Raw genomic sequence first — 14,142 nt, forward strand, 5'->3', positions numbered from 1 at the left:
TACAGAGAAAAAGAATATTTTTGCCCAATTTGTGGGTTTCGAACTCGTAACTGATTTCCATTGGTAGCGCACGTAAAAAGGGTGCCCGCGGGCACCAGCTAACTTTGTTGATTAAGTTATTAGGTGCATTGAAAACTTATATTCAAAAATGTAACAAATTTTTTTTTAATGGGTGATAATTCCAAATAGGCCTACTCAATAGCCATCTTTATTTCAGATTTTGTTTTGTCATAATAAGGAATTCCTGGACATTTTATGACTCCTTTTTTTGTACCATGCATCCAATAGCATATAAATCATTGATCCTGTGTGTATAGCCTGCTTTTATGATTCGAGGTTCAGTTTATCATTGAAATGCCGACTATTTTAATTGACGTATACCATGGCTTGCATTACGCGTTGGTTGGTATAGGGAGCTAAATGAAGACAGACGATACCAGCGTCACATGTGGTTATAAGGTCAAACGACCATTAAGGACAGATGGTGGCTATTTTAACTGTCTTGGTGACGTCACAAAAATGTAGGACCAAGTGACGTCATAGGTCGACATCTTCCAGAAATAGATTGCACCGAAGTAAATATATTTTAATAAAAAAAAGGCAAATGGAGACTAGTACGAATTTCTTTGTATGAAACGTTCTTCGCATCTAGCCGGAAGTTATTCAGAACATGGATAATACATGTACTGAGCATGCAATCTTAAAAAAAATCATGGGACCATTTGCGTTTATCCCAAAAGTGAAGTGTTTTAATCAAAAATCTTACTTGGATTAAAGATCGTACTGGTACTAAACACCCCGTGAAATTATTCCGTCTGGCTTGCTGTCATTTAGAAGAAATCAGGAAATGCGATTTCCAACAATTAGTCAAACATCTCACTTACTTTATGGCGTCCGCTCCAACTAGGCTGAGTGATGCCATCCTCTTCATAAGATTTCTCTCTTTTATTTAGGCTGTTCTGCTTGCTTTTGTTAGTGATGTTAGGTTGAAGGTTTTGATATGGCTGTCCTTGCATGCCATTGAATGTTTAAGGAAGTCTTTGAGAGTCCATTCTCATTATGTGTCCGTATAAAACAACGAAGACGCTTTTGTGTAATGCATTATCCAGTGAGCTCCGCCCAGTACGCACGTGAGCAAATTAACACGTGCTCCTCTCCAATGCCACGCTGCATTTTCCTTCCGCGCGCATCATACGCGCGTGCATGCACGTCGGACTTTAGTGCACGCACGTCGGACATAACTCACGGCTGTGATTGGCCAGAACACCATGGGGCGGTTTTTACTGGATCGGTCCATTGTTTTAGGCCTAATCCTAGCGATTGTCTGATGGTGGTGTTTCTGATTTTGTCTTGTCTGCTTAGGCCCATTATTTTCCTTAAACGTGCCATTTCGAAGACTAAGAGTCTGTTCTCGTCTTCCTTGAGAGAACATAACTGAAATCCTAGCATGCATTGTAGTAGATCACGTTACCATGGTTTTAAGGCTTCAGTGGATAATATATATATATATATATAGGTTTGCGCAAAGAAAACATGTTTTTTTTACTCACGAAAAATATTGGGTTTTTTTCTCAATAAAAATTAAAACTGATGATATTTTTTTTTTAAATCGGTCCCGACAGCCCACAGAATTGGTATCGGTACCACCCGATAAAAGTTAGGAAAAAGAACCAAAATTCATGATGATTGGCTGTTCGAGCTGCACGGACACGTTCCGGAGGGTAAGAAGTCAAACGAGGGCGTCCTCACCATATATTATTTCTCCCATCACACACCACACGAATCGGTTGGGAGGTTGGGGGGGGGGGGGTCGCGTCACTCAACGTCGTTTCCAAGGGCGTTGGTGATAATAATTAGGTCTACTCTGTAGCAAGCCCTGCAGGTAGAAACAACAATAAGACCAGTATTACCCCCATTTCTTATTCTGAGCAGACATTTCCACTTCATTTGATGCTCTTTCACTACATGCCTGCAGTATTGGGGTTAATGCATTAACTGGCGCGAACCATCGCAAACGATAGCCTATTTTATTTGTCTCGATTGAGAGTTTGTGTGCGTACGGTTGGGTATATTTCAGGATTCGTGATTGGGCAATGAGGTGAATGACATTGCCAAAAAAAGAAAGGAAAATAGATTCTCTAAGGCGTGTTGATCGTGATCAGGGGTACGAGAGCACGGAGCGGTATATGTCGGAGACGAGGAGAGTGCACGGGGCAAAGGCACAGCACAGTCCCGTGTGTCCTACTCGGTTCAGACCCCTCGGGCGCAAATTTCAACCTTCATTTGGCACCCTTTCCCTTTTTACCAGGACAGGCTTGAAAACCAGTCTCCTCACCTCCCGGGGTTGGCATGGCAACCACAACCCGCATTGACGTCATACGGCGAGGGTAGTCGGGCCTTAAGCCGGGCGGGATGCGAATGATCTGGTCACGTGATTCCTTCAAAGGGGATTTCTGGTGTAATGAACCAATTTGGGTTGGGGAAAAATCATCTGTTTGGGTGTTGCATGTTGCATCCTATGATGTTTCGCCTTACGTGCATCGGATGGGCAGCTGTGTCTGCAATCATGTATTTTGCAGTATTGGTCATCTTGAATGTTACAGTTATGTTTTGTTAATTGCTTTCCGATTGGAACAAAAGTGTACACAATATATAAATGTTAATTAATGCAAGTAAGCCCGTGCAATAATGTGGCTGTGCCCACATAATGTTTTCAAATCCGAGCACGACCGTATACGCTTCTCGATGTGTATAGTCTCAGTGCAGAGGGCTTGGGGGTGGGGACGAGGTACATTCTGGCTGGGGTGGGGAGAATAACATCCTCGATCACTTTTGACCGGAGGGAGGCGTATCCCCCTCCCACCCCCGATTTGTTTACTGAAAATAAATAATAAAATAATGATCATGACGTCCAACTGTCACAATGCAAAAGAGGTTAAAAGTATAGCTGTCAAAATGGGGAGTGGAGAAAAAAAGAAGAAGAGCATCTCAGCCAAACGGTCAAATTTTAAAAATGGACATAAAGGATGCATTAAGTAAAATACATATAATGTTCCTCTCATGAACAGCGCGCCCCCTAGTGAGAAATGGAAGTCTTGATTTTCTTAAATCCATATTATAATTTTAAATATCTCTCCCCCCCCCAAAAAAAAACCCTCTAGGTTTAAAGGCATATAGGATCATTTGCATTTATCCCAAAGGTATCCTGCCGAATTATTTTTAAAAAGCGTACTGGTACTAAGCACATCGTGAACGTATTCCGTCTGGCTTGCTGTCATTTAGAAGAAATCAAACAAATGGAGGTGATTACCAACAATCATTCAGTTGACTGATTTTTGGAAAATAAAGAGTCTTATGGACGAAATCGTGTTTTGTGATCAAAAGGTTGTGCATAGTTTGTCGCTGGTTTCTCGAAAAGTGTTATATCAACTGAGCTGAACTTCAACAGGTTAGGTTTCGAACATTATTCTTCGGATCAAAATAATATTTTGCGGACATTTTTATAAGCAAAATAACGACACATACATGACATGCAATGTTGCAACGTTTGTCTCCATAACGTTCGTTTTAATGTCCACGGCATCAATGACAGTCAAAACATTGTACAAACATGACCCAAAACGTAATTATAGTAACCACTTAAATACATTTCAATATTAACGTCATCAAGTTACTTTTCGAAGGAAACAAAAACAAAAACAGTCGCTGCTATGTTCCGTTAGTTTTGTTTTTAATACATTTGTTAATCCTATCTTCATGTTAGGCGATTCGTCGGATTCATAAGAGGCTTAAAATATACACGTACACATTCTCTGTGACAACACTGACCACATGCCCACACATACGGCAGTCGGACACAATTTGAATATTTACAAGTCGGCCACAAACCGTGTTTTTTTTATACAACATTTAATTCCAACTCCGCACCCCTCACTATCGACTTTACTGGCCTCACGATAATGCTGTGTGTTTTTCACCAACTGTATACGTGTACACGACCCTGCCTTTTCATCATGATTAGGAGATCCGAGCCCTGCTTATGTTAGGTGAACATGTACAGTACATTAAAATAAACCTAACTCGATATTCGCAATGCATTCCAGGTAAAGTTGACACACAAACTAGGCAATTTGCGTACAAACATGTCAGGTGGGGAACCAGTGAACATGTCGGGCAGGGAACCAGTTACAGATTTATTTTGATTCCGTATTATCCAGAAATGAGTGATCATTCTTTGCACACATTGCTGCAGCAGTAATTTTGAGTATATCTTGAACTGTGACCCTGACGCTGGAAAAGCCAACATCGGCCAATCAGCGTCGGGATCTCATATTCTCTCATCAAACACTGACCAATCACATTTGTTTCCATGTGCTTGGTGACTGGCACCTTGAAACAAAATTCAAAATAAATCCCCCAAGCTTTAAAATCGGTTTATTTTGAATTTATTATCTTTTTACATGTATGTGCACTAATATTAGATATGATTATCAAAGAATTTCGGAAAAAACTGGAGAAATCTATGTAATTTAAACACTGACTGGTACAATGCTCCCAAAAATTTGAGAACAAACTTTCACTTGTTGTCGTCTATAGCCAGAATGCAATGCGAATGTCAAAAACTTGTTGCTGAGTTCAAAAGTCTAGAGCTTGTCAAACAATCGTTGCCTTTACGGGCGCGTATTTTAAATTGAAACCAATGTAAATTTGCATGACACCAATAGACCATGTGCAACCCACGGTAAAAGTTCTGCCTTCGCTTCCTTCTTTTCAAAGCTGATCACGATCTCATGATACGCTGAAATTTCAATAAAGATTATGTTGAGAGAAAGATGCATTTGCTTGTGTGTCAACCTGCACAACAACCCCCCCCCCCCCCCTCCCACAAAAAGACCAAGAAATAAAGTATCTTGTCAATTCATCATAACATAAGTATATTAAGGCTGGTCAGTTGTCAACATGACATGAAGTCGAGTGTCAAACTCTTACGTTCAATTCAATTGTTTTAGTGTAATGTTAAAAAGTGTCATCGATAGTATGCTATTAATGATATTAAAACCAATGCGGCTAAGCATGCACGTATATCAGCAATTCTATTTCTGTGAATTCAACCTTTACGATAACGACTAAGCCAATAAAAGTATAATAGCACCTTCATTAATACAAATGGTATGTCTGCAAATAATACAAATTAGCCCAAAACAGGCAGAAAATTGATTGAGCAAAATTCCACTTAAAGATGTTACAATCATGAGGTGTAGGCTATATTATGCGTTCAGCAAACACTGGCTTTTTGTCTGTGTAATTTGCAGTAGTTCGTATGAAGAGAAATGTGAACTTAGTGGAGTGTTCATTCAAATACAAACTACAATACTTTTTGGTGGATTTTGAGAGATATAATGTCATCTCAACCCTTTTGTCGATTTCAAATTGCCACAATGGCGGGCCAACTTTTATCCCCCAAAATTTATTTGATTGTGGACATCTTAGACTAACACGATACAAGATTTGGGATGTTTCGGTGATTCATCACTTCGTATTCAGCATTAGCAATTTGCAGTGTACTCGCCGAAGGCACGTGAAATACCTTTTATTCGGTTTCACGGGTAAGGGTGACCAAGGAATATTTGTATTTTCGCATTACTCATTCTGTGTTATATTTGAACGTAAAAGAACAATGAATTTCATGTGGGATTTTCGCTTCTGCATATGTATTTATACAATGAGGTTTAACAACAGGTAAAGTGTGTGTTACGTCAGTTTTAACTGTTCTACGATTACGTTACGAGTCTATTTCTATTATGTCATTTTCGTCACGAACTTGACGCAACTATGATAAGCAAACGGAATCGCAGCATTGTTAAGAATTATAGTAATAAGGTGAAAAAGTAAAAATCTGTAAAGATGTTATCAATAATCCATGAAAAAACCACCCTCATGCTGCGAAAAACACCAAGCAGCAAATAGTCACCATTTCGGGTAACAATATTTTCTGACTTAATATTTACACACTCGTAAAATTTTTAAGTTTTTTGTTTGTTTTTGTTTTAAATTGTAAGTTCGCACATACACAACGCAGTAAAGGAATGGTCTGGTACACGTTTACCGCTTACTGGGTTGTTCGTTTAACACGGTCTGTCGTTATTATTTCACTTTCTATTTATCAATTTCTTTTTTAATTAAATCCCAGAAAAATATAAAAATTGCACAACTTTTTTTTGTTATCGATTAAACGGCACATTTTGTCACATAGTACAGCGTCCAGCAATCTATCTATATATAGCAGCAGCTGCCCAGTTATTTCTGGAACCACTCACGTCACGTCTATTATAATCTATTTATATAAAGCGTCATTATTACGTCACTGCTAAATCATTTCAAATACAACCTACAGCATATAAGATATTACCAATGCTAGACTATCCTTATTATTTACTTTTTTGTGATCCACTTCGGAGGTTCTTTTAGCGGTTGATGTAATAAAAAGACCCCATAATATGGGAGAAAACTAAAACTTTAAACGCCATTTGTCAACTAGTTATTTGATCCTGAAAGACATTATGATCGCTACAATACTCATTGATATTAAGGAAAATTGTCTAAACGCCAAACGCATGTAAAGGTGTTACTGGTGTGTTGACTTTTTCACGGTAAATTCATTTTTCCATCAATCATAATAATGTTGACGCAATACTTGTTGGGCGTGATATGATATGATTACAATATACAGCGTGTCCCAATAAACATTGTGCATGAAGAAGTCACTGAATTGCTCAAAAGTGGTCAAACAAGCTTATCAAATGTTATATTATTCGTAAGTCTATGGTCTTGCTTATAATTGGTGAAAATATCAAGAAAATCAATCAATGCAAACCAGAGATATCGTTGATTTTAGAATCATGTAGTCTAGTTAAGCATGTTCGCAAAGAGCGTCAAAAAGGTCTATACAACGTTGACGCTCGAGTAATTTGCAATAAGAGCAGTTACCACGTGCTTTTTAATAATCTTTGATGAACAATCAAATAAACACCCTCTAGCTAGGCTGTTTCTTTTTTTATTTATTTACAAAATGAAACCTTTTTACATAAAGGCCATGCGATATTTCAAGCACTGCGAACACATACCAATAACCCAATAATTGGTACATACAAGCAAACATTAAGTGTGGAAATAACATTGTGCAGGTCGAAAAATGCATAGCCTTACCAAATCAAAGATATCTCTGGTTTGCATCGTTGGATTTTCTTGATTTCTTTTACCAATTATAAACAGGACCATAGGCTTGAAAATGCTATAACATTTGATAAGCTAGTCTGACCAACTTTTGAGAAAATCAGCGATTTCTTCATGCACAATGTTTATTGGGACATCCTGTACTGTCTTAAAAGTTCCTGGTCCGATTTGACCCGGAATCCGGGCTCTGTATTGGCCTGACACCTTACTGTGTCAAAATTGACACTTGGCCTGGTCATATGACACTTTTCTGACTCATTTGCCGGGTCATTTCGACCCGGCAACCTTGGCAAAAGTGTCATTTGACCAAAAGTGTCAACTACAACCCGGATTCTGGATCAAATATGACCAGGTTTTTTTAAAGTGCACGAATACACCGTACATGGTTTTCGACAGAGGGTTGTACAAAAACGTTTTTGCCAAACCCCCCCTTTTCTTTCATTATTTCTCAAATAATTTAAACTATCCAGAACATATTTGTGAAAGTCTCTATCACCAAATTGCGCCAGGATAGAACCTCGAATTTTGGCATGAAGAGATTATTATTTGGGTCATTCCATAAATTTGGTGTCCAATTTTTTCCCTTGTGTCCCTTCTTAGTGTGATATAAGATTTTTGTAAATTCAGGACACATTCTTTAATGCCTTCTATCTCCAAGCGTGATTATGTAAAGCAAAGTACCTGTCAACTTACATTTTTGCAAAAAATAGTTTGAAGTCAATTTTAATGATACTTGCATGGCAAATTACCCAGGTCAGGTGTAACTGGGACACACAAAGTCACACTTTTGGACCCCAAATTTATGGAATGACCAATTCGTTCGAAAAGCCTGTATATTACATCTCCAGTATACTTGCGCATACGAGCTCAATTTTTTTTTATCCTGTCAGATCGCGAAGCTACCAATGAATATTTCTAAAAAATATTATAAAAATCACAACATATTCTAATTTTGAGTTGGTGTGCCCGGTCCTGATAGGGTTATTTTAACATTTTGTTGACGGTTCAGTTTAATGCCAACATGGCCGGGCGATAGTCATTTTGTTTAGGGGCTACAATACGAAAATGGATGGAAAGACTCATTTATACATCCCTAATTATATGCATTGAATTATCAACTCAAGGTTATAGTCTTTCAGTGAGTTATTTACATTTGTTCAGTAAAATGTTTGCTTATCTCGGAACCTTTTAGGCCTAAGCGCCCAGCATAATATTGCTTGGTACGCACTTGATGTTACACAAACAAATGCCGACGGACCCCGAAGCTATATAGTCCAGTGTTGAAGTCGAGACCTGGACTGAGTCCGAGACCAAGGCCGAGACCTCGACGTCCGAGACCGAGACCAAGACCTTGAGGCTTGAGACAAAGACTGAGACCTGATGGTCCAAGACCGAGACCGAGTCCTCGGGACCTCACGTTTAAATTACATAAAACAAAGTAAAAAGAAAAAAATATACCTGCATAATGACATACGTGTATGTTTTGGCAAAGGAAGAGTGTGATTCGCAATACACATTGTACATGCACTCTACGTCTAATACATTGTCCGATACCGTAGAGTTATACTTTTAAGTAACCATAAGTGATGCAGTTATATGAAGTCTTCAATAAAACATACATTTAACAATAATTCGTCTTTGATATGAGACCGTTCTCGAAAACTTTCATGTAATTATCATTCTCATATAATTTGTCCGTGGTTAGTGTGCTGATAGGATTGGCTCCTATCCCGAATCATGTTTGTTATTTTCCATTTACATGCCAATGTTAGTTGAGTGTTAACAAGTGCATTTCATAATGGCCAATGTTTATTTAGAAGAGCCCACTTAACTTAATGGATCATATAAGTGACTTTGTGTGATTAATAAAGACAAGCAACATGTTGTTGTCGAGTTCAGATTTTAATGTTCATGAGAATGGTTGTAAGTTGATTTCACATTTCAGAAGGAGGAGGTTCAAAACACGCCCTGCTGATCTTTCTTGTCGTCTCTAGTATTAGTGATTCTATATGCTGTATACTGGTTGCCTCAATATCGAGACCAGCAAAATATCGAGACCTTCAATGTCCGAGATCGAGACCAACGGACCGAGACCATGGGGTACCGAGACCGAGCCCATGGGGTACCGATACCATGGGGGCACCGAGACCGAGACCATGGGGGTACCGATACCATGGGGGCACCGAGACCGAGACCATGGGGTACCGAGACCGAGACCATGGGGTACCGAGACCGAGACCATGGGGGTACCGAGACCGAGACCATGGGGTACCGAGACAGAGACCATGGGGGTACCCAAACCGAGACCATGGGGTACCGAGACCGAGACCATGGGGTACCGAGACCGAGACCATGGGGTACCGAGACAGAGACCATGGGGTACCGAGACAGAGACCATGGGGATGATGGGGGTACTGAGACAGAGACAAGCAAAACTGGTCTCGAGACCGGTCTCAAAACATACAACAATGGAAGCTACTGTTGAGACAACAGGTATCCAGTAATTCAATCAGTGCTGTTGCCAGATACTCCGACCTTCGCGAGTACCAGGGAATGGTACCATACACAATCGAGCATAACGACATAACGATTTCAACATGAATTCTGTCATGATACAGTTGTGGCCATTATGCTTACGCCTTATCCTAGCTGTACTATGCTATACTACCTACATGTATATGAACTCTGCACCGATCGTGAGCAAGCATAAAATGTACATATAGCTCGGCTCGACTCTTTAATGCTTACAATGAAATACGCCTGAGTTGAGGAAAAGTTGAAGTAGGCCTACCCGGGAAGAAATTCTGAATGTCGCTGTCTTTCGCGATGGTTTATTAGATGCATTATTCAAATCTTACGGGACGCAAACAATCAAAATGATGGTTTCACAAGATGGAAAAGAATAACAAGGAGATCTATATACATTATTACATACTGTAAACAGATCACCTATATGATCCTATAATAGTCATAGGTATTAATTCCAGTTCCCGGTGGTTCTCAGAGACCAAAGGCAATCTTCATGTTTATCTTCGTCAGCATTATTACGTCATGAGTCATCTGGTCAACAATCGTGTTATACACTTTGGTTTCGGCGTGACATTTCAAAATATATACTTTTTTCTTCTTCTTCAAAACGCCATTTCTGAAATTTTGTCAAAAAGGTTTAAAGTCTCCGTGTCGCAGCTCCACCCGATTGACTTGCTATTAATGGCAAAATGCATGAAAGAGGTAAAACACAGCTGTAAACCACAGCTGTGCGCAGTTGACACTGAACATAAACACCTCAATACATATTTGGGATAAACCACGACCCGGAGTTTTGTTTTTCTGGGAAGTAAGTACATGGTTGCATTGTGTAAAACACTATACAAGACGGTAACACATGCCATGAACGGAAAAAAATACAATGAACAAAATGACAATGTAGTGGATGCAAGACGTACATACTGGAATTGAAAAGTCTTCATTAAATTACGAAAATTGTCAGTTACTATACACAGATCACAATGTTAATATTTGGTTTTAAGACAGTCATACTTTTGATACCGAAGGCGGGAAAAATCAATACAAAGATGTCAGCGCGTTCAGTATGTCACAGCGTCATTGTTGTTGACTGGCATGTCCTCCACCATGCTTCAATCATGGTTAACACTAACCCACCCATAAACATACTTACTGTCCAGATTTACATAGACTCTGTTTTTGACGACAGCTGATCTCTCAACCAAATCTCCCTGGCGTATATTCATCACGCTATTTCAGATACAGCCACCAACGCCACGCATCAGCATCAACAAGTTTCCCGCCTTGATGACGTCACAGATTCCGCTCCCAGACGAGTCATATGTATCGGCACATAGGCTTGATCTTCAGAACGCATGGGACCAGACGAGATATTCTCACAGGCCCAAATGTTTATAATCTATGTACAGTGTCTGCAAACAGCTACACCGAGGGGTCTGTAGACGGGCCCTCAGTACAAACCACATCCTCGTAAGTTGTTTGCTATGATGGTGTCTGTGACTGCGTCAAACACAAACTGGATATTTGTAGTGTCTGTGGCGCACGTCATGTGCGTGTAGATTTCCTTGTTGTTGCTCTTGTTCAGGGCCTCAAATTGAGTCTGGATGTACATCACTGCGGCTGAATACTCATTTTCACCTGTTGATCGACAAAGAGTGCATAACATCAGTTTTAATAATCAGTTTGGGTAAGTCCATCATTTAGCACTCTATGAGCTTTCTTAATTAAATCCAACATTTTCTTCGTTTGATCTCTGTACGTGAAGTCTAAAAGTAAAAGTTGTACTTATGAATGGGAAAACTGCTCAATTTTGTATAACCATTTATAGGTAATAATTATAAGAAATTTGAAGCCCTCAGAAAAAAAATCTTTCAGGTAGGAAATGAAAAGTAACCTATAGTCTATAGGTTTAGATGAGAAACTAGCTTTTGAGTTTAGACTCCCTATTTAAATTCCAATTACTTATGTAGCATTCATTTGCTTTCTTTTTCTTCATTTGGTCTAAGTTTAGGTAGTGCATAAGAATGGTTTCCTTGTTAGGTCGAGGGATTAAACTTGCAGTTGACAATTTTCTAAAAGGGAAAACACAATTAATTGAACGACAGTTGTCATTAATTTTCCCATAAACTCCCATCGGATTGGGTCACAGATGTTTGTTTATAGACTCAACCCGAGATATTTTTTTCTTGTTCATGACCGCTGCTGTTAAAAAGAACAATTTGTACAGCTTCTTGGGACCCAAAATGAACTTAGAATTGTGTTTTATAACTTTCAAGAAAGGTGAACCAAAGTGTGCGCAACTGAAATGATTAAAGATGTTTAAGTGTATTTTAACTAGTCATAGGCTGTATGAGAAAATTGTACTTTTAAATGTTCCGGGTAAAATTTGACCTGGAATCATATTCGACCTGATATTTTTCTGAATCAAAATGACACTTGTCTGGGTCAAAATGACACTTTTGCCAAGGTCTCCGAGTGAAAATTACCCCGGAAAAAGAAATGATCAAGAGAAGTATCATTTTGACCAGCAAACGTATCAGGTCAAATATGACCTGATTCCGGGTCAATCTGACCTGGACCTTATGTTTCGGGTCAATCTGACATGGACCTTTTATTCCGGGTCAATCTGACATGGCCCTTATATTCCGGGTTAATATGACATGGACCTTTTATTCCACGTCAATCTGACCTAATAGACCTTTAAATAGTGTGCCTTGGTGAAATGATAATTCCTGTAATTGTTCGCTATTTTAGCACTTTATAAAATAACAATTAAAGATATTTGAGTTCATTAATCTATAAATCCCCACCTTCGTACTCGGGGAAACAAATGGTGAGAGGCGACTTCTCAATCTTGGCTTCGAAGAGGTCTTTCTTATTAAGGAAGAGGATGATGGAGGTGTCGGTGAACCACTTGTTGTTGCAGATGGAGTCGAACAGTTTAAGGCTTTCGTGCATCCGATTCTTCACGGAGAAAGAGAAAACGGCAAAACTCAGTGAATGCAGATATCACATTGTGCTACAGGGCGTCTCCAAAATAACCCACAAGCAAGGGGATAATAATGGCCAAGCTATGTCGTCAATGACCATTATTATGATTTTATCATAAACTAGGGGCAGTAAGCTTTCCTTTGATATCGTGGATGCATTCCTCTGGTCACGCATCACTAAGTTTCATTGTCTTGAAAATGGTATGTGAAAAGTCTCTTGGGAAAGTTTGGTGTAACAGATTATGAGTACAATATGACAAAGGTGCAAGTTAATTCTTCCTTTCTTGAAAATAACTTTGTGACAAAATTTAAATGTTCATCGACGTGGCAAAATATATTCATGTCAGTAGTGTAAGTGGGGTACTTTTTACGGAGGCACTAAGGGGGCATTATTTTTTCGAGGTGGGAGGCACGTAGTGAGCTTTAACAACATAAACCATGGGTGGGGGGCTCAAGCGGATGGGGAGGGCAAAGGCCTTGGGGGAGGGGACATGCCCCTCCTATTCGACCCTTTAGTTAGGCCACCGTTCTCAATTTATATTCGCTTCCAACAAGACAGCTTAACAAGGAAAGCAAATTGTAAATATAATTACGAACATTAAAGGTTTGCAAAACGGAACAATGTTGGAGTCCTTGAACTAAAAATAATTGAAGCCTTACCGTTGTGTCATCTTCTAACAACCGTTGGTCATACCCACTTAGTGCTACGCAAAAGATGATTGCCGTGACGTCTTCGAAACAATGTATCCACTTCTTTCGCTCCGACCTTTGACCCCCAACGTCAAATAGTCTGGAAAAGATCATGATACCGACATATTTAATATAGAAATAGGCTGAAAGTGGAATAATAATTGGCTGCAATGCCGGTGAATTTTGAAACTTAAAGGGCCGAGGGATCATTTTAACCGGTATGATGTGCTACATCCTGTCATTAGAAGAACACAAATATGTTTGAACATGTTTTTTTTGTGTTTTTTTGACCTCTTTATAATGGGCCCGAAAATACCATCAACTAGATGAAGAATATCATAAACTGCATGTAGGCAACTATTGATTGAACAACTCTGATTATAACTATAATACCGGAGTCCTATATAGCGCACATAATTATCTGCCAACAATTAGGTACTCAAGGCGCTAGAAATTATTTATATTGTTAAAGACAGGTAAATGAAGTTTATGAGAAATATGAGACCCATTATGTAGCACCTTGTAAGGGTTTACAAAAAGGTGCTGCGGCGCATATTGCAACCACTACCAGAAACACCGGGGCAAACCCCTTCTCTTAGCGATAAGAGTTACTGGGTTCTTTAACGTGCATTACACAACACACGGGACCTATACGGATTTACGTCCCATCTGAAGGACGAAGCAATAAAATACGTAATAGACG

General features: G+C 39.3%; 1 protein-coding gene across 1 annotated transcript in view; it reads right to left on the reverse strand.

The window, feature by feature from the left end:
• Positions 1–3,546: 3,546 nt before the first annotated feature.
• LOC119739394 (guanine nucleotide-binding protein G(o) subunit alpha-like) overlaps positions 3,547–14,142 on the reverse strand; it is a 31,180-nt gene continuing 20,584 nt past the window's right edge. Inside the window, exons 6-8 of the mRNA XM_038214332.1 lie at positions 13,410–13,539; positions 12,570–12,723; positions 3,547–11,397 (exon numbers count right to left, since the gene is read on the reverse strand). Of these exons, the coding sequence (XP_038070260.1) occupies positions 11,210–11,397; positions 12,570–12,723; positions 13,410–13,539 (472 nt within the window). The 3' untranslated portion in view covers positions 3,547–11,209. The remainder of the gene's footprint in view (positions 11,398–12,569; positions 12,724–13,409; positions 13,540–14,142) is intronic.

This window comes from Patiria miniata, unplaced genomic scaffold, assembly GCF_015706575.1.
Source record: "Patiria miniata isolate m_02_andy unplaced genomic scaffold, ASM1570657v1 HiC_scaffold_30, whole genome shotgun sequence".
Classification (NCBI taxonomy): Eukaryota; Metazoa; Echinodermata; class Asteroidea; order Valvatida; family Asterinidae; genus Patiria; species Patiria miniata.